This window comes from Tyto alba, unplaced genomic scaffold (genome assembly GCF_018691265.1).
Source record: "Tyto alba isolate M040663 unplaced genomic scaffold, T.alba_DEE_v4.0 Super-Scaffold_38, whole genome shotgun sequence".
In the NCBI taxonomy this organism is placed as follows: domain Eukaryota; kingdom Metazoa; phylum Chordata; class Aves; order Strigiformes; family Tytonidae; genus Tyto; species Tyto alba.
The window spans coordinates 31564555-31585969 of record NW_024881313.1 but is presented as its reverse complement, the minus strand read 5'-3'; the positions used below and the strand labels follow the sequence as shown (position 1 = coordinate 31585969).

The following is a 21415-nucleotide window of genomic DNA, read 5'->3' as shown; positions in this document are numbered from 1 at the left end:
ATGCAATAAGTTTTCACGTGAATGAACTGTTCAATTCTTGATGGTCATATCTGAGGATCAACTCCTTCTATACAATATAAAGCCTGATATTTATTGTTTGTATTGTACAGTAAATTATATTTGAAACATCTGTAACAACATCTGACACAGTCAGTCCGCATTCCCCTATGTGCAGCTGGTCATCCTTCCCCCACCCCCCATCATGTGCATTAGTAAAGAGTAGTTTCTGCATTTAAAGTATTAAATAAAAGCTAATAACTACAGAGGGATATTTACCATTTCTTTTTCTGATTGTGTGGTTCCTTTGTTCCTTGTATGGCACCACAAATATGGCATTTGCATGTTATAACTAGCCATCTACCAAAGTCCTAATATAATTTCAATGACAAACCCAGTCTAAACCTATCAGTAAATCAGACCTCTCAGTAAATCAGACAGCCAGAGACACATGTTAGGGAAAGACACCTTATGTTTGTCAGTTTTATTGAAGGCGTTTCAAACATTTTCATTATCACACATTTCAGAAAACACATTAAAACAAAGGGTTTCAATCCAGCTGGTTCATAGCTTTGTCTATATATAGTTTATGAAAATATTTAGAAGTGCAGCAACATCTCATTTCATTCTTAGTTCTGACTAATGAGAGTGAGCTGAAAATTCATCAGTAAGCAAAGTTCTTGAATGTTGAAGAAAATATATATTTTATATATATATATATACATATACAGGAAGAATTAACTTAGAAAGAATGATTAGTAATACAAACCAACCCTTGGCTCATTGAGTGAAAAAGAAATCATCATGCAAACCATCAGCAAGCAAAGGTCAGAGGTCGTTAGAGGCTCAGAAAAGGGGTTTCCCACATTGTCCCTGCAGCAGAGTCACAGTTTCCAATGATCACTTTTGTGACTATGCAACTGGGCTCATATTACTAGCTGCAACATCACAAAAATGACACTGGCAACCGCTAATTAGCTGGCAAAATAAGAATTTGTCCATTTTTAAAGTGAGCAGTGTTAGTAAATGCCATTGCACACAGCGAGAAGTGATAGCATAATAGATATATATTTTAAGCAAAGCCCTCACATGTGATGCTAATTATCTTTTAGCTTAGCAGTCCCTCTTTAAAGTGTAAATGTGCTCCCTCTGGGCTCAAGAAATATTTAATTACACATATCAGTGCATGACTAACAAGCTAGTCCAGAGCAATAATGATTGGTCTATTGTTCAAAATGAAATTAGGACTCCAGAAGCATTTAAAACTGACCAGTGGTTTCTGTGGTAGCCTCAACTCTCAGGGACTGTCTTCTGCACAGATTATTTTAATATATAGAATAATCTCTTATTGGCAATTTTTACCTACATTATGAATGTATGATAGATTATTCTTCAAGGTTTAATGTATCTGCTAAATGCAAAATCATCTAAAACACTGTCTGATACATAGTAAAGAGAAATGTAAGCTTTCAGTTTTCAAAGAGACTTGCAAAATTTACTTTAATAAAAATTTTAAGGTCCATATTTCCACAGACTCTGGGCAAGGTAATTTTGGGAATCCAATTTTTCTTGGTGATGAATTATAAAAAATAGAGGGTTGGTTATGTATATGCTTAATTTCATATATGTATGTGAATATATAAATATACACACATATCCATATATATACAAACACACTGAATGCACATAAAAACGTAAGATAGATTAAAAGAAATGAGAGCAGCCCCTTCCTAGCACTACCCTACTATGAGTGTGGTAGTGCTGTCAGATGTTTATTCCGGGGGCTTTATGACTCAGCTGTCGTAACCCAGCAGAGTTTGTACTTTAAATAGGAAGCTTCAGGTGTGAAACATGTATTGTACAAATGAATTCCAACTACATTATTTTAGCAATAGTGCATTAGTATTTTGTCATTCAAAAAACAGCAACATCAGATGACCAAGAAAACTGAGATTCATAGACCAGTTATTGTGCATGCCAAAATTCCTTTTCGGGTGGAATTTTACTAAGCAATCAGTATTATGAGTTCATTGTACAAAATCTGCACTTAGCAAATGATTACAGTACCCTACACTGGACTGCGAATACAGATGAAATGAACACTTAGAATCCAATTGAATCTTAACAGGTTCATTCCCATACTGGCTTTAAATACAAAGAATGGCAGCTGCACTACTTTTCTCGTCTAGTTATAATTTTTCTTTTTCAAAGTATTGCACAACACTTCTTCAACATGGCTATTTAACCCTTACACAATGTCCCTCTAAGAAGTGCTTTCTTGGCGATGTGAACTGTGACTTATGGTAGATCTAATCCTGCAGTTCACACAGGGACCTCAATTCTACTGAAGCAAGTTGGAGTTGAGGTGCTCCGAACTTCAGATGTCCTGCCTGTACAGGCTCATTTATAGTCATTTCCCACTAACTTCAAAAAGAGCAAAATTGGCCACTGTGTTCACTCTGTGCTGCAGCCTCACGTGGCTTAATAGAACCAATTCAGAATTTTCACTAGAGAAATTCACTACAGGCAACTTTCTCGGTACCACAAGCAAAGGGAAATCAACCTATAAAAAATACATTAAAGTTTGAACCCAGAGAAGAAAACCTTGAGAATTCAATTACAATTTCAACTCCATCCTATGGCCATGCTTCCTTCCTCCACTACTGCTCTTGCGTTGCGACTCTGTAGCATATCCTTATACTCTTGCCTAGCCATAGCTGCTAGTGACTCAGTACAGTTCTACTCTGTTACTTGACCTGCACTGTGCAAGATGACTCTCTGCTTTGAAAAGACTTGCAATATGTACAAGAATACTGATGTATGAAGGGTGACATTTAGTCCTAAATTTCTGAGGGTAAAATCCTGCCAAGAGACAACTGTGCAACCAGCTCCCGTTGGTTGTAAGCCAGCTCCAGCTTCTCCCCTCAGGTATAGATGGGTAACTCTGACTGGAATCAGTCAGAGCTCCCAGCACTTATTGAAAGAAAGATGTTTGGACCTTTTGAGCATTGAACCCCTTATAATCACTTTGGGGGGTTGTAGATAATATGGTAGTACTGAGAGGGAAACATGCGATCCCACAGGCCACTCGCGAATTGAGAACCAACTCCCCAAACCTCCTGGAGATTCTTTTCATTAATCATAAGCGCATCGCTGTGGATTAGCTGATACATGCTAACACCCACACAAGATGCACTGGGCACAGTTTGCAATCAAATGAAGATTATTTCACTCCAGTATTTATCATGCATGGCTTTAATTTTCAAATTAAAATTTAGATAGACACAGCAAACATTAGAGAAGGTGGCAAGGACCTTCACAGGTTTTGCCTTTGTATATTTGTATTTTAGAGCCACATTGACTTTCTTTAAAATTCCAGAGGGTACGCTTTGTCAACATTTTCATCTGCTTTCTCAAATTTTCACCTTCCTGCAGCCAGAGAAGGTCTAGAGACCTCACTGTTTGATCCTTACGAGCAAACGCTCCCATGGGAATGCCATTATTGCCATATGTCTCCATCGTGATTTTTTTGTCAACTGTGCTCATAGTACATAGTTAATTTGTGAGATTCCTGCAATAAGGATCATAGGGGAGCCACACAAAAAACCTGAAAGTTGCAGAATCAATAAATACTTGGAAAACAAAGAACTACAGAAGCACTGAAGAGCTGTACAAAGGGAGAAAAGGTATCAATCTCTAAATGAGAAATGAGTATGTCTTAAAACCAGGCAAAGTCTATGTGTGAGGGAACACTAAACATCACCCTACTGCAGATTTTTGTGTTAGTTTAGCATTGTAGCATCACAGGCTGAGGAACCCCCCTTTCAAACCAGAAACATTTAAACGACAGTTAAAAGGACTAGTTTAGTTCCTCAGATCTGTACTGTCTTGTCATAATTTGTGCTTTACCTGCGGAAATCCAGAAGTGATCTTGTGGAAGCAGGGACCCTCTGATCGTTCCAGCTGAGGAAGTGGAACTGTGTCACTGTGCGGGTCTCGTTTGTCTGCAGGTTTTTCAGGTAGAAGCTCCTCACAAGGAAATCCTCGCACCAGATGTGCTCAGAGACAAGGTTTACCTACACCCCACAGGAAGGAACAAATAGAGATCAGCAATTTCAGTTGAAAGCCACATCTTCAGGATTGCAGGTACAAGATGCCTGGGATGAAAGATCTGCAATAAAGTTTTATTTTTATTAGCAAATTGGCCAGTGCCGGGAAATTACTGTTGTGTTTTTTTTTTTTTTTTTTTTTTTTTTTTTAAATTTAGCAGTCAGTGTAGTTGTCAGGAAGGGGTTAGCTGCCACTGCTTTTTTATTGGAAACATAAAAAAAATCTTGGCAGTTTTAATGCAAACTAAAAAATCACTAAATTGAAACTTCATATTGTTATGTGAATACAAAAGACACTGACTGAAAATATATTAGACTGCCAGTTGCTTTCTACTTGGAAATGCCCACAATGCATTGCCCAGGCTGCTCTCAGTGGTCTTAAAAATCTGAGTTGAATTCACATGAGAAGTGAAGAGTCAGTTTTTTTCTGCTATGTAGAAACATAAGCATTAAAAAATACAGCTTATTTGCAGAGTTCATCTTTTCAGAAAATTAGTTTGTTCACATTTCAGTTTAAATAACAATATTTCTCTACATTTTCCCATTCTTCGTATTTGGCACTGTAGTATTATTTTCTTCCTCTACTCAGCTGGACAACTCAAAAAATCTGACAAACATTGTCAATGGTACATTTTGACAAAGCTGGTGATACGATATATTGAGATAGAAATGTAAAACAGAAGATACAAATATGTATTTGTTGTTATAGCTGAGCCAAGAGGTAAAAATAGATAGCATTAGCTACTAAAGCCATATAGAGGCTTTTCTACAAAGATATACATATGGTTTTCCTAAGGCAAAATTCACTAGTTCTAAAAATACTATTTTCCTATAAAATATAAATACATGGTTTCACATTTCAACCACTTGCAAAACCATTTGAAAAACAAAATTGTTGTCCTTTTTTCATTGTAATACTTGGCTCACTATTTACTAGATTTTATTCAGTGGAAACTACCTTGCTATTAAAACTACGCTTGATTTTTTTTGCAAATCTAAAACTACTTGAAGGCATATGAAAAGTATTTAAGAGCCCTGAGCAAAACCTCCAGGTTAGATCAGCTTAAACACCATTTTGCCCTGTATGAAATCAAGCTGTACACTTACTGTCACATTTACAACCACATATTTTGTTTAGGTACCTCATAGATGTGGTAGAGGTTTGACCCTTCGTCTGGCCAATAGTGGTAGCACTGTTTGACTCCGTTTTCTGTGAGGGGTGTCAGCATGACAATAACGACACAGCCGTTCTCCCAGACCATCTGCAGACAAAGAAAGACACCGTGGCCACATTGTGACTGCCTAATTACTGCGTGACATGTATAATTACTGCACTCAGACACACAATCAAAATTTATTCCATTCACAGGAAATTTATTTCATTTTCATTAGACACTTTTACTCTGCAGCTGCTTTCGAATCCCTGAATAAACTGGCACCATATTTTGCAGGCGTCCATGAAATATTAAAGAATTTCCAGTGATTTCAATTTGGGTCTTCCACAAAATCTCTCCTTGTTCCTGGTACCGTGTTCAGCTGCTTTTCTATCAAACTTTTAGATCCACAAAGGGAACACTGAGCAGTGCTTACAGAACACACAGCTATTTGGGATCTGATATTTAATACTAAAGCAGCATGGAACTACTAAAGTTGCATGTACTAAAACTGTTTGTGTCCTCAACTCTTTTTCTTTTTACAGTATGCCATGCAGCAAAAGCTGATAAATTGCTGCCTTGCTGAAACAATCATAAAAGTTGCATCTGAACAACAGTAAAGAGGAAAAGGCAGGAAAAACCCAAACAAAATCTGTTCTTCCACAAACATTTCACATGGAGAAATCGTCCCTCCAAAAGCACATTTGTAAAAGATTTGTTGCAAATGTGCATCACTTTCTTTGTTCTTTGTTCTTTTTCTTTCTTTCCTTTAATTTTTCCTTCATTTTCTTTCTTCCCTTCTTTTTCCTCTTTTTCTTCTTAATTTTTCTTTTCCGTTTCCTTCTTTCCTTTTTCTCTTCCTTTTACTTTTCTTATTTTTTTAATTTTTTTTTCTCCCTTCTCTTCCCCCTTTTACCCCTTTCCTTTTTCTTTTTTTTTCTTTTTTTTTTTTTTTTTTTTCCTGGAGGTAGAAGGAAAGTCCAACTCCTGCTGCAGACCGTGCACTCACAGGTACAGCAGGAATGGAGGAAAACAGTATCTTCACTATCAGCATGACAGTTTAATAATTTAGACCAGCTGCAGGGTATGATACAGGAATCTAGCACACTCTCAACTAAAGGATTTGTGGATGTCTCCCACAAACAGCAGAACAAGCAGAGATGCTCTGGTCTGGCGTATCTCTGTTCCAAACACAGCCCATTGCTGAACAAAAAGGCTCCTATGAATTAATACCAAGCAGCATAATCACTAAAAACTGTTATTATTATGCTGTACATTGATGTTATATTTGCATACAACTTTCATTGTCTTTTTGCTAGCATATAAAATTACTGAATGAAGAGTAAACTGCTCTTTTTGTGAAGGGTTATGTTTATTTCACAGAAATATTTATAAGCAACTGTATTGACATGTAAATTTTGTAAACAAAAAAGGCCTTTGTCTAAACTGTGCAAAGATGAGATGATACATTCAATTCAAGGATTATTTTTTTTAATTACATATCAAATAAAAAGGTTTCCCATTCATGGATAATGATGTTGTCTTCTCTTTTAAGAATAGCTTGCATATAGAGAAACAAATAACATTTTTCTTCCTTTTTTTTTTTAATTTTGCAACATAATTAAAACAACTTTTAAAACCAGCTTAGAATTATTTAGAGAAATGAATCTAGGGTTTGTACAGAAAAGTGTTATTTAAAATTTTGAACGGAAGTGGGGAAAAAATTACTGTTGAATATCATGAACAAAAATAATCTTTCTCATCCTCTTTTTTTTCTCCCTTAAAAAGATTTTTTAACTTAAAACATCTGTAATCCACTCTTCTTCCTGTTAAATATCTCAGTGCCACAAACCCAGCAAAAATAATTTGAGAGATAATTTATTTGATAGACAAATGTAGATTTGTCATTTCTATCTTTTTTGTATTGCATTTGTTTTAGGCCACAGCTGGGCACCTTCTTTGTATGTAAGGATCATGACAGAGATTTCATTAATTCTAACGTAGTTTCACCTTTTTCAGTCAGCAGTCAGACTAAGATAAGGATTCAAAACATGCATCTTACTTTAAAACTAGCCCCACTAAATCAGTACTTTCATCACATAACAATTTAATGTGCCTCTAGAAGGTATAGAAGCTCATTGAAGCCATTACGAAAATGAGGAGAAACACAGTTTTTATGAGTGTAATAAAAATACAATGATCTAGACCATAAACTAATCATCTAGCACTCTGCTTGTGCCACCCAAGTGTAACATTATAAAAGCCCACTCGTTTAGAGAGGAATCCTTACAGTTTGGCAACCCTGTTCATTGGTTCAAAGATACAGCATTTCATTAAAGAGGGGCTGTCTGCATCTCTGAAGATTTCATTAAGCATAAATCCAAATGAAAGTTAATTTAAACAAACAATTTCAAAGTTACTCTGGGGTATAATATTTCTTTTAGGTCATTGTGTGAAAATGTAGAAGTCAGATCTACTAAATCAAGAAGGCAATACAATCTAGTGCCGTCATCCCTGTTACAAGCAATTGTCATTGCATTTCCTGTGCTTACCATTGAGACAGGATTTTCACCAAGACTCACAGCCTGTGACTGGAGGACTACAGCATTTTCTTTGTTTGATAACATAAATATTAGGCCATCGGGCTGTTATCTGGATTTCTTCCAAAATACACAGAAGCAGGATGATTCAAAGGCAGTTCAGAGTTTTATACTGTCACCTGTTCACCACCCCATTTTTAACCTGGTGATGGGTTTTTCAGAAGCCGCATGTCCCAACACCTAACACTTTGTTGTGCTCAGTGTCCAGACATGGCCACATGCTAGAAAGTGGTCCCACGGAGTGTGTCTTCGTAATTAATGAAGGAACAGGTAGCACAGACCTGGTCTGCACAATCCCAGTAGAGCCTTCAGAGAAACACCTCTGGTTACCAAAGAGACATTTCAGCTAGGCTTCGAGAGTAAAGGGGGAGGTTCAGTTGCAAATTCACACTAATTCATTTAATTCTGAACTTTGTATGCTTGCACAACAGAAAGTAAGTCAATGTATGTGATATAAGAATAAAGAGAATATCAGGTCCTCAGAGCAGAAGTTTTTCTTTATAGGTAGACCCCAGAAAAATTAAGCCTTAGGCTCAAAGTGTCTATAAAAATTAAATATATATAAATATTTATTATATACATATGTATTCATAATATACAAAACAACTTATTAAACAACTTATTTAGATCACTTAGTACAGGCAGTTTCATGTTTATAATTTACAGTAACACTTTCAGGAAAAGAAGAAATGTTGAATGGAGTTTTCTGAAAGGAAGTGATAAAGTCTGAGTTACATACAGGAGCTCACTGCAGAGCTCGCAACGTGTGCTTTGCTGAAAAGTGAAGACGGTGTATAATTTTGTGTGACATGTCTACCTTCAGCCTATATGCCTAGAGTGTAAAATGTTAATTATCTTTAACGAGCTTCTGTTGTATGCATCATTCTCAAAACATTTCTTAGACAATACTACTATCCCGTTCCATTTACTGAAAATTAAAGGCTGAATCCTGCAACCCAAAGATGAGCAGGACGCTTGACATCCACAGGATTCCCTGTTGATGAAACCCACCATGTGTAGAGACCTCATGCTGTTGTTATCCAGCATGCCAGTCCCATACAAAGGACTTTCGTGTTGGGATAAATTATATTTAGTATGAATTATTTGCAAAGGAACACAGAACTGCTTTTTCAAGTAAGGAGAAAAATAAAGTCACAGATAAGAGAATCAGTGTTACAACACTGCCACAAATCTGATAGAACACCTGTTTTTGAAAGCTTATATTTTAAAATGTCTTTGTTTACTAGCTTGTAAATAAAATGGTTAATATGAATCCCTTTATTTTTTTCAGACACTCCATCATTTTGAAGCTTCTTTTTATAATTAATGATCCGCCCCAAGCTCCCTTTTCAGTCATTTTCTTATTTATTTTAGTGATGGGGAAATTACAAGATATGTACTCCTACCAGACACTCATAAGGACTGGTGGAGAAGTCTCTAAAATGTGATGATTTAAAAGTAGAAAATAGATGGGATAATCAGTTAAGTCCAGCCTGTTCACTAAAAATGACAGGCTAATCACACCAGATGCTTTCTGGGAAAGATCTCCAGTAAACTAAAGAATTTGCCTTTTCAGTCTTTTAGGCTACCCAAATAGTTGATAAATGCAACTATCTGGAAAAGCAGACAAACAAACAAACAAGCCCCAAATGATTTCTAATAATAATAAAAACTCAACATGAATAAACACAACTCCTAAAACAACAAAGCAAGGTACTAACCCTTGCTCGAACAGACAGTATTTCATCCCATTACACATCTTGAAAGTAATTAACTCAGCTGTGACTTCTTTCAAGTTCTCCATTGGAAATAGGAAACACTGTATTGCATGGAGACAGTCAGCAAGTGGTATTTTCTGGGATATTTTAAAACCAAACCCCAATGTTTTAATGGGTTAAAAAAAACTGGAGGGGAGATTTTAACTGAAAAAAAAAAAAAATTGCCAGGAATTTACTTTTTTTTTTTTTTTTGTTATCAATTAGAACTTCACAATGTATGCCAGTCAAAAAGCAACCTTTTTTTTTGTGAAACCTGTTGGTTGAAAATGAGTTGTCATTTTAATATGAAATGGGTCAAATTTGGCAGAGTTGCCATTTGCAAAGTCACAGCAGTGCCAGACAGCTAAGCAAATCCATAGGTTGAAAAATTAATGATCAACAGTCTGTGTTTAATTAAAAAAATTACCTGACTCTCGCAGTTGAAAAGACAGCTTCAGAGAGGACCATATATAAATAACCTGGCCATCAGACTGGCTCCATGTGTTATGTCTCTGCTGTTATAATAACACTTGTTTGGAAGTCAGAGGGAAAGACAAACTTGAGATGACTCTATGTGTTGCAATAACTTCTGCTTTCTCAGAGAGACATAAACTGCTCTTATTCTCAGTAGACTCCTAATTTAAGACTTATTATGAAATAATTTAAATCTGAGTGCTACTTAGTATTGCAGTGTTGACAAAACCACATTAAGGAGGGACAGTCCACCAAAATCACTGTCAATTAGCTTTTCACTTCAGTATTGGAAAGGTAGAACCTAAACAATAAAGGGACAGAAATTTTAAAGGGACAACTTCAAAGTGTCTTGTCCAACCAAAGCCGTAATTAGAAGTGAGCACGGTAAATGCACACTCCTTTACTGAATGCCTATGGAATTCCTAATGCTATATTTATTTCACAAGGCTTGACAAGTTACTAGAACTCTAGGGGCTACTGTTCCGAGCCTATCTCTCCCTTGCTGTTTTTCTTTTATTCAATTAAAATATGCATATTTTACACATTGAATTGCTTTGTGTCACTTTTCATCTGTTCTTCTTTCTGAAGGTGAGAACTGATTAGACATGCAGGAAGTCCCATTCCAGGCAAGGAAAATAAAACTTGGGAATCAAGACTGACTGAGAGCAGTGTGTTCTGCACAGAACAACAAAATGCGGAAAAACAATTTAGTCTGTAAATTAATTTCAGCACTCACAAAACATGCTGAACTGGGAGCACAGAAACCAGCAATTAGAGCAGAGGAGGGTTTGATACAGTTGTTTTAAATCAGCCAATGGGCCTGGAACACCAATTTTGCAGGGAGACTCATCCAGCTACAGGGACATGGTCTTCTACCCACTGGGATTTGCTCTTGAAGATCACTGATAACTAATCCTTTCTATACAGGAAACAATCAGCTGACAGTATTTTGTATTTCTTTTGTTGAATTCAAAAACTGGAAGAGAAAATCAAGTGCTGCCAAACAGACATGCAAAGATTTGTCATGTCCTGAAGACTGCAACCCAGGAATTGGGTTCTTAACAAGCTGGTGTGATCCACGAGGAAAAAAATAGTCAGCTTTTCAACTGAGTCTGATAATACACTCCTGAATATGGGTAGAGAAAAATAATTCTAAAAATAGTTTCAGATTAAGAAATGCAGGATTGAGGGCAATAAAAAGCAAATAGCAACTGAACTCCCTGGCTCAGATTAGGGCTCTGGTCTTTACTCCTGGGACTCTTTCTGCACTTTACATTTAATAGTCTTGCAATAAAAATAGAAAATAATCAAAGGAGCAGAGATGAAGTCTCCACATTCCCCATAATCTCATCAGTGTAAACTTCCACTCCAGTGAGCTTTCTTTTTGTTTGTTCGCAGTAGATGCCCAGCTTTAACAAGAATGGTGAAGAGCATTCCCAATGTCAGGAGTATTTCATGTATTGGTAAATAGTGGAGGAAAGATGGGGTAATGAAAAGTATAGGTTTGATTCAGAACATGTAGGATGAAGCTCTTTTTCACTTCCTGGAGGAGCTTCCTAACCACAAAGGGATAGCACCTGAAGTCTGCCTTCCCGGTCCTGTGTCCCACTCAGTGCTGCTCAGGAGTGTTATCTGCTCTGACATTCCTGCCCAAACTAGATCCCTTCAGGGACTAAGGCATCTGGGCAACTATCTAGCCTTAGCTACAGATCTATTCAGGCAAAAGCCAGAGCATTTTATGGTCCAAACTGCAAGTGTTGACTGTATTTAATCTCATGATGTACTGTTGTAGGTGCTTTGATCCTTATTGAACATCTGAAAAATTACGAAAATCATATTTCTCTATTCCTTCTGTAGTAGTTACATAATGTTAATATAATAATTAGTTATGCTGGTCATGGAGGGAGAACATCAGAGAAACACAACCAATACTTCAAGAATATATATCATATGTGATTTCATTTTCTAAGACAACTAATGCATATCCTCTTAAGTCACTTGGCAGGAACGGCCTGATCCCTCCCTCTATTTCATTTAATATGGTAAAATAAAAAACCGTGAAAATGCACGGCCCTCCAAAAAGGAGGAGGGAAAAGAAGGGAAAATGTGGGTAGATTTATGAAAGTAAGGCATAATGTGGGGTATTTTCCAGAGGGAAAAATTATGGCCTCCTACAGGAATCTCAATTTGGAGACAACAAACCTTATCAGACACGCAATTTTAAAACTAGCATAATTAAGAACAGTTTTTCAGTGCAAGGACAGTTGGTTCTAAATACCTTAGCTCATAGGAATAGGTTTTTGCATATTATCACCCCTTGCTTCTTCGAATACTTTGCAAGTAAAGACATATACTTCATGTCAAATACTTCATGGAATTATAACCCAGCACATACGGAAAATAATAAAATTTTATGCCTCTAGAATTATTCACAACATGGAACTCCTGCTGTGAAAACTTGTTATAGATCAGAAATGTTCTACATCCTCTTTCTTTTGAATTATGTTCAAAGAGATGTTGAATTTTAATAGCGTTATGTGAAAGACCTGAGTAAAATCTCACTGAAGCTGCTGGACAAAATCATCACCTTTCATTCAAGATAAATGTAAGAAACAAGCAAACCTTTTTATGGAGCCTGATAACTGAAATTACAGAAGTTATCATCAAAAACAAGAGAAACGTGAAGCATATGGACCCATGAGTTTCTCTAGAAACTGATATGCTTAATGCAGAGAGGCAGGCATTAATCAAGGCAAGATGATTAATCCAGATAAGAAGAAAAAATGTGTAAAAGGAATAAAGAAACCACCAGCACAGCTCGACAAACTAGCATTGTGATCCCAGTAGAAGAAAAGCTGAAAGAGAGGTTGGGGGTAAAATACTGGGTGAATGAGGTTTGGAAAAAAGAAATTATTGCCTGTTATTTGATTCCGCCTTTGTTCAAGGAAATAAACTCTGTACCTTCTTTGTAAATAAAATGAAACTGTATCAAAGCAAAACCTTATCCCAAGGATGAATTCTCTTTCCAGCTGAGAAGAAAACAACCCACAGACCTGGCAAATTGTTTAACCACTCAGGTAAAAATGGATTAATACCATGTGAGGAGAGGCATCCAGTTTTCAAGAAAGAGAATCATGAGGTGGAATTCCCACTGAACCAAAATAGAATCAATGAAGGAGGTATCACTCAAAAATAGTAATTGGTAAAAAGAGATGAAAACAAGACCAGATGAAATTAAAAGAAGACTTAAATCAGCTGGAGGCTTTTCAAAATTAATTAAAGTAGTAGCTGGAAAATTTCCAGAGCGGTCTATGAGATGACATGCAGGCAGAGATGAAATCTCTGCTTGAGCTGCAAACACAGAGTATCCAGACAGATTAGGAAGCCCTGTGGCAAAACAGATCAATGAGATGACTGACAACACATCTCCTGCAGGCTAGAAAGTTTTCAAAGAAATAGGTGTGCTAGGAAAGTTGGAACTAACTTGGTACTTGCTGACTTAGAGGAGCTATGCCAAGTATAGAACTGGAGAAGTAAACCAGAGGGATGCAGACACCTATGGAAGTCTCATGCCTGGAAGTGGTCTTAGGCCATTAGAAAAGCAATGGTAAGACTCTTGCCTTTTTAATCATTATTATTTTTACAACATACAGAAATTTGAACACCATTTGAAAATGACCAATATACAGGAGTTTGGACTATTTCCAGCTCAAAGACTGTGTCTTTGAAAGAAAAACTTCCATCAAGCTGATCTCTCTCAGGTCAACATGAAAACCCAAATGAATAAAGGTGTACAGAAACTGCTGAGTCTAATGGCCAGATCTAGTGGATCAAGTTAGATGGTACTGAAGAACAATACTTGCACTTCTTCCTCACCTTACCAAAAAGGGCATAATCTTTCAAGACATGGTGACTAGTGAGATGACTGAAACCAGTCCCCCTCTAGTCCCATAGTAGTACTAGTCATGGAGTTGCTAAATGAGATGAGACTGGACAAAGCATCATCAGTGTTTTATGAAAGAGCTTTGCCCAGTTTGAGAAAGAGGAGACACTGAGCTGACCATGATCTTTGTTCAGATCTGGGCAACTTGAAAACTGTAAGTGGGAATTTGATTGCTGAGTGACTAATAGCACTTGTACAAAAATACTGGGCACTAGATCAACATAACAGGTTTTAGAAGTGCCTGCCAATAAAACTAGGAAAAAATATTATCCAAAACAACATCACCTATTTGGTCTTAAATAAAGATAACGGATGTGACCATATGATCATGCTGATGACAGACATGAAGAGCAGCAGACATTGCAGAGCAGTGTTACGAGCTCAGGAACTGAGTTCCTTTTGGAAGAAGCTTCCTCCAGACATATGTGTAGCCTTATCCCCCACCAACAGGCATTTGGTTTGTTGGACCTACAAAGTAAGTACTGTGACACTCTACAAATCCATTCCTAGTGGGCCATACTGCTTGCTAATGTAGAGACATAGTCGCTGATGGGTGGAAGAATCTAACGCAAGTTTAAGAGAAACTAGGTTTAGAAACTGTCTCTGGAATTTGAGCATGAAATCTAGACAGTCAGGATGAATCAGGAGCAGTTTGGATTTCATTACAGATATCAGCTATGTTGTAAATGCCAAAAAAAGTTGTCTTACACTTTCAAGTAAAACAGATGCTTTGTAGACAAGTGTTTTCTAGAAATTATCTTGAAATGCTTACAGGACTGGAAACAATTATAACAGTTTCTTGCTGGGGGTAGCCTTTCAGACAAGATAAAATGGATTTGCTGATGCCCACCATGCAACTAGGCTCTTGGGAATCTTAGCAGCTAAGTCTCTGCAAAAATAGGAAGCAATACATCTAGTAAATATTGCCATAGAAGGTGATGCCAAGCTTCAAGAGCTTCTGTTGGAGTTGCTAAAGCATGACATTTTGCATTTAGACAAGGAACAGCAGAATAGTCCCAGGTCCCTCTGGAGTCAGTCACTCTTCTCACTATCAGTGAGAAAACTGCTTCGCTGAGCACACAAAAGGGAAAAAAGCAACACAGTTCAGCAACAGCTGGTATTAAGTGGAGGAGGGAGAGGGAGGAGGAGATGTATCAGAAATGAATAATTGGATCTTTAAACAATCCCTGGTGGCAGCACCATGGTCTGTATAAACTACAGAAAACTGTATTTAAGTAAACATCAAAGAATTCTGCCCTGACCAGAGTTAATACTCTGTTTTTCATAGCAAGTTCAGTTTTCCCCGCTTTAACTTAGAACAGGTATTATTAGTTGAAAAATGGATGTAAACTTTTCTTTTGCACCTTGACATAGACTGAAACAACCTCAAGCCATGGCTTTTGAGTTGTTCAATAGACCTACTAAATTTAAGCAGTTATGGATGCAGTGTTCTGTAAGGACTTAATCTCTTCTGGCTTGTTTATTACACCTGGTGGATACCCTGGGCCATGAAAGAAGCTTGGGACAGGACCTGGCACATTGACATGTGATATGTGGGAAGTTTAAGAAAAATGGGTGATAGACCAATCTGACATCATTGTCATGTTGAAGTGACATATACCATAAAAATAAATGTAAGAAACTTTTATATGGAACCTAATAGAAGAAACTATAAAAGAGTATCGGGGGCTTGAGCAGAAGTTGAACCATGATTGCAAAATGGTTTCTGCAGAGATGTTTACAGAAAATCTGGTGGGGAGATGGAGTGAACTTTCACTGATGGATAACTGGGAGGAGAAATAGCTAAAAAGAGGAGAAGGAAAGTGAAGTGAGGACTCACCACTCGCAAACAGTATGAAGAAATTCAAGAAAGAGACCTTTTGAGTATGAAGTTGAAATGAAGACGACTGGATCACAGAACAGAGAAGTAATGTTTCAGTTCTAGTCTCTGTGTCTGTGCAAACAGGTTGCCTCACTGTTCAAACTGGATTGGGAGTACAAAATATGTCCTTCATACTATGTTTGTATGATTAATTCTGATTTCTGTCAGCAGCAATGCCTATCCAAATTGTGTTCTTGAAGTGCCTTCTTTAAAAATGAGAACATACATTTTTTCAACAGGGAAAGGTACAGCTACAGGTAAAAAGGATAAATATGCATAAATATACAATTAAAAAACCTAGGCCTTAGGAATCATAAAATATCATTATAGAATAGCTAACATGGTATTTGATTTTGCAGGTTTAACTTAAGAAACGCACTTTGAAGTATCGTGGCTGTTATAAGGAATCCACTTGCCAAGAGAAAAAAGATCAGTCTTCTTAATTGTGTCTGATTACCAAATAGTGAAGACAAAAATCACAAGTTACTTGAAAATTTAAGCCAGACCAACAGCTCAGCTGATTTCAAGCAGAAAGCAGTTGCTCTGCACTTCCAAAAACCAGTCCCAAAATATCCTAGACTGAGCATTTAAGTATCCAGGCACCCAAAATCAAACAAGGTTTTTGAAAATGTCCCTATTCCTCATCAGAAATGGTAGGAAATTGTGACATGAAAAGCGACTTCAGTAGGGATCAGTTAATACTTTCTAATGATAGACCAAGTGATGCAGATGAAGAGAGATGATGATTCCAACTGATGTAAGCTCCTAAAATACAATGGCAATTCTGAAGATTTTACATAGATATTTTTTATCTTCAGAACAAATGTTTCTAAATTCATAATGCAAAACAAAAATAAAAACATATGTTTGTGTTTATAATAAGCCCCAGTTGGCCTTCCCCCTAAACAGCTTCACTTTTATATTTACAAAGGAACATCTAATGCAGCACATCAATCACACAGTCGCACACACCTAGCCTGGTGGAGTGTGTATATCCAAATCTGACAGCTGCATGAGATGCATGAACATAAAAAAACTGCATGCGAAGTAAGCTTATATTTGTGCATCAGTAATATACTGACTTCAGCCCCAATCCTGCAAAAAATTCTGCACTTACTTAACTTTATACAGCAGGGTCTTAACTCAGCCCTTAACTCAGTTAACTGTGGTAGGGAAAATACATAGGAATTTAACCATTATGGGGCATGGGGACACGTGAGAAGTAGGTTTCAGTGGAAAAATTCATGGCACATAGTGTTAGGTCCTTTTTGATCTGGAGAGTGACAATGAATTCTGGCTACACTTTTGAGAAGGTCAGGCCCTCTGAAAATCATCCAGTCATTGGCAGTAGTTTAATTACAGAGACCTGGCACTAAAATATGAATACTTTGGCCTGAGGTTTTCAATATAATTTCCGGATCAGCTATTCTTTAACAGAGCTTGTCATATACATAAATGGCTTGAATATCCACGTACTAGATTTTAAAAGACATATGAATGAAGGTTTTTCCACCTATTGTGACGCAAGCACGACAAATTTTTCTACACCTTACATTTCTACAAGCACAGGAAAACATTTGACTTGTAACATAAATTCAGTTTTCAAAGAGATGTTTAACTTACCTGCCAGAAGTCAGCGACAGTAGCAGGGAGAGGGCCCTGGGTGGCAATATATGCAGGGTTTCGTGGGTCATGGTCCATCTGGAATAAGTAAAGAGAACACAGACTGGATTTATTTAAAAAAAAAATCCCTTCCTGTGTTAGAGGCAGAAAGTATGTGAGGGAAGAAACGAGGGGCTTCCTAAAGGACTGTTGTGTCCCTCCATCCTTTATTGGCAAGCAAAGAATTTTATTTCTATTTATAAGCTCAGAGAAGAACCTTCTCCACAAAAGACTGATGCTACCAGATGAATATCAGCACACATGATGAGCAATGTCCTATGTCCTCAATATGTAGTGTAAGATCATTTATGGTGGTTGACAAAGGCATTTATTTGAGATCAGTACATGTGGTTCCATAGCAACCTAGGAGCCATTTGAAACATTTTTCTACACTGAGTGTTAAAAATGCTCCACACATCTAAATATGTTCTCCATTTCCACCGTGCCAGACAAGGGCACATGTAACTAAAAAACAGCAAAAATGGGGAACAAATTCAGTTTCTGGCTTTTTCTGGTTAGCTGATTTATCTAAATGCATGGATTTGGCCTCAACAGAGGAAGTTCTGCCTAAAGACCTTAATTATTACATTTAATTCAAGGAGCAGAAAATTCACTGAGCAGAAAAAATAAAGAATCTAAGAAACAAAGCCATCAAGAGTAAATAGGATTAGTGTGTTACAATGAATGTTTTTGAACTGATGGGTGGTTTTCTTGGTTCTAAATCTTAGGACCCGTTCTGCTGAAAAAGAAGATCTGCTGATAGGATTAAAAAACAAACAAACTCATTCTAACCCTGAACTGAGCAAGACAAAACTTTGAACATAAAGCAAAGAGACCCAGTTCAGCTCTCAGATGTGCGGGTGTGACTCAGTGACACTGAAGTCAGTGAGAGTTAACTTATACCCATGTAGCTGAAGGCAGAATTTGTCTCAATACACAATTCTGTTCTATAAGCAAAGATCTGAATAAGAATGAATGTGAGTCACATTTGCATTAACAGGCATCTACTGAATTTATTCATAGCCTATCAAAATTTTCAGTGATGGTACATGTCAGCGTAAAAGAAGGCACCTCATAATTACGTGCAACATAAAAGAGGGAAGAACCATAAAAGAACAGATGTAAGTTATTCTAACAGAACAACAATATGATGAGTGTTGCAAAAAGGAGGAGAACACTTTTATGTTTCTAATTTTCTGATGTATAATTAAGCTGGACTTAATATTAAAATTATCCATGACAACACAACACAGGTAAAATTAAGTCACATTTAGAATAAAAGCTTACTTCTGATTCTCCACCCATAGTTATAAAAAACCTTGACCAGGATGTCTATAATACCATCATTTTATTCTGAACTTCATTGGGATGCTTCTCTTATCATCAAATAACTCTTCACAACAAGCAATTGCTCACAACAAATTTAAATCTTGCTTTCTTTGACTTTTGTCAAAAGCAATTCTGATAGCAGGATATTTACTACTGTGGGTATTTTGAGATCAGGGAAAAACTAGCTGTCCAGAAAGCAATATTAGCAAAAAAACCTTAGGAACCATTTCAAAATGGGCAACTTTTTTTCTGTTTTTGTAAGAATTTAGACACTGAACTAAACGCATCTGGAAACAACAGCAAATGTGATTAAGCAAAGTCAGGCTTAAAGGTTTTTTTTTGCTCCATTATGATTGAAATAATTTCTGTTGTTGTTTTGCTTTGAATCCTACAATGATCTATAGGATTTGATCTTGTGCCTAAATGTTTTCCTACACTGGAACTAAAAATCTTAGCTTAGCAAGATTGATCTGCACCAAGGAGGACTTGCTACTCCCAGTGGAAACTGTTGTAGGCTTCATCCCTTTGAAAATGATGTCACTTGTCTAACAGGCGAGAGCCTGACTTGGAAACGTAACCAGCAGTGAATACACCTAACTTTAGACAAATAATAATTTACTTTAAATTTCTTCCTAAACTAAATTCTTTTGTATGTAGACATGCCAGAAAACAAAGGCAGAAGAAAACAATGATGATGCAAATAGCGCTGTCACGGAGGAAATACTTCTCAACATTCAGCTGATAAATCAGGAATAGGCCAATCTTTGCATTTCAGCATTAATCAACCTCTGTCAGAAAGGTGCTGTTGAAACGTGGCAAACATTACAAGAAGCACAGAGTAGTGAAGTGTATCAGCAGTTTAACAATAATTCAAAAGACAATTACAATTATTACATTCCAAGCACATTGTGTTGCACAGAAAACAATTATGAGCTGAAACTCTTCTTCTTTGGAGCAAATGGAAGATGGCAGAAAGCCCTATCATACTATTAAATGATCTTTAACTGAACAAAAATAAGAACAAAGATTTAACTAATTAAATGAAATTCCTGGTTCCCTCAATTTTCTGTTATATGTACTGTTTTAAAGGGCACATATTTCAAGAAAAGTGTGAAAAATCACTACTTTGGTCATATTAAATTTAACTTGAGTAGGTGACTGCAAGGGACAGTTCTTGGTTGTGTTATGCTCTTTTTTATTCTCTCAGGGTCACCAAGAACACCAAGGGCATCTTAATCTATCAAAGTTAAAAAAAGTTTGAATAAAGAAACACAGTAATGGCTTTTAAACTAACTAATCAAGGATCAAGTAAAAGGCTTTTTTTTGTGTGTCAGTAGTCATTATCTTCTTTCAGGTATCCCTCAGATTTCTCACTTCATGAAAATAGAACAGAAAATGTATTCTCCAGAGAAGAATAGAGAACAGCAGGCTCCATACTATCAAGTAGTAAAACAAAAATTGACTGTTTGCTAACATTTTACATCGGAACAACCTTCAGAAATCACCCTAATAGTAACTGTTCAAAAAGAACAAGATTTTTCTCTCTATATCTCCATCAAAGCACAAAGTTCACTAGGCTTACATCAGAACTGGATCGAACAGCCATTTTTGGAAAGAAAAAGCTGCCATTATTACAACTGTTCTGCTATGGTGGAATTCTCATTTTCTGCTACAGTACAACAAAGGCAAATCTGGTGATAATGTTTCAATCTCTTTTTCCATGATATTGTATTAGGGAAAGAAAGAGATCAAGGATTACTATAGCTGACCATGCCATTGACTGTGGTGATTTCCTCATTACCAATTTTGATATTGCAAATGGAAAGAAAAAGGAGGAGCATTCAGATTTCTTGTTTGAAAGCTACAGAAAACTTTAGTGGCACGACTTGTGTTTTTCTACAGGGCTTTGTAATATAAGTTGACTTACAGTATCTTAAAGTAGGAAAACATATAAATAACACAGTATCACAATTAATTGTACCTTTGTTAAATTAGTATCAGACCACAATTCCACCCTTGCTTTAGTAGAGAATAAAAACTACTCCTTTAGTTTTTCCTTCAAGAAAAACTTCTCCTATCCAGTTGCCTTATCCTAGGATTTTGCAATGATTCCCTGAAGAATTCTGAATTTTGTTCAGTTTTTAGATAGAGATTGTGCTACTGCATGATTTCACTTGTAACGTTGATGAAGTACAACAAAATCAATACATTATGGGAGTAGATCCTCAAATTTATTGTATTTGGACTTGAGACTGGTAGCTACAGATTCTTGTTAAGTAGTCTTCTAAAACTGTAAACTGAAGTAAAACTATCAATAGGCATCAATGATCATTTTGAAATTTCATGTAAATAATAGACTGATTCATCTCTGCCCTTTACTTTCCTTCTCAGCTTGTCAGCTCTTACTTTCTACCCAGAAAGATGCTGGGTGAGATGTGGTCTCAGTCACACTGTATTTACCTTGATCTAAATCCTCTGAGTCCAGCTGAAATATTCCAAAATCAGAAT

At 36.6% G+C, this 21415-nt stretch overlaps 1 protein-coding gene across 1 annotated transcript in view; it reads right to left on the bottom strand.

The window, feature by feature from the left end:
• The window catches only part of PTPRN2 (protein tyrosine phosphatase receptor type N2), a 664155-nt gene that overhangs the window by 30408 nt on the left and 612332 nt on the right, over positions 1-21415 (bottom strand). Inside the window, exons 17-19 of the mRNA XM_042802176.1 lie at positions 17540-17617; positions 5249-5368; positions 3907-4073 (exon numbers count right to left, since the gene is read on the bottom strand). Coding sequence (XP_042658110.1) covers positions 3907-4073; positions 5249-5368; positions 17540-17617 — 365 coding nt within the window. The remainder of the gene's footprint in view (positions 1-3906; positions 4074-5248; positions 5369-17539; positions 17618-21415) is intronic.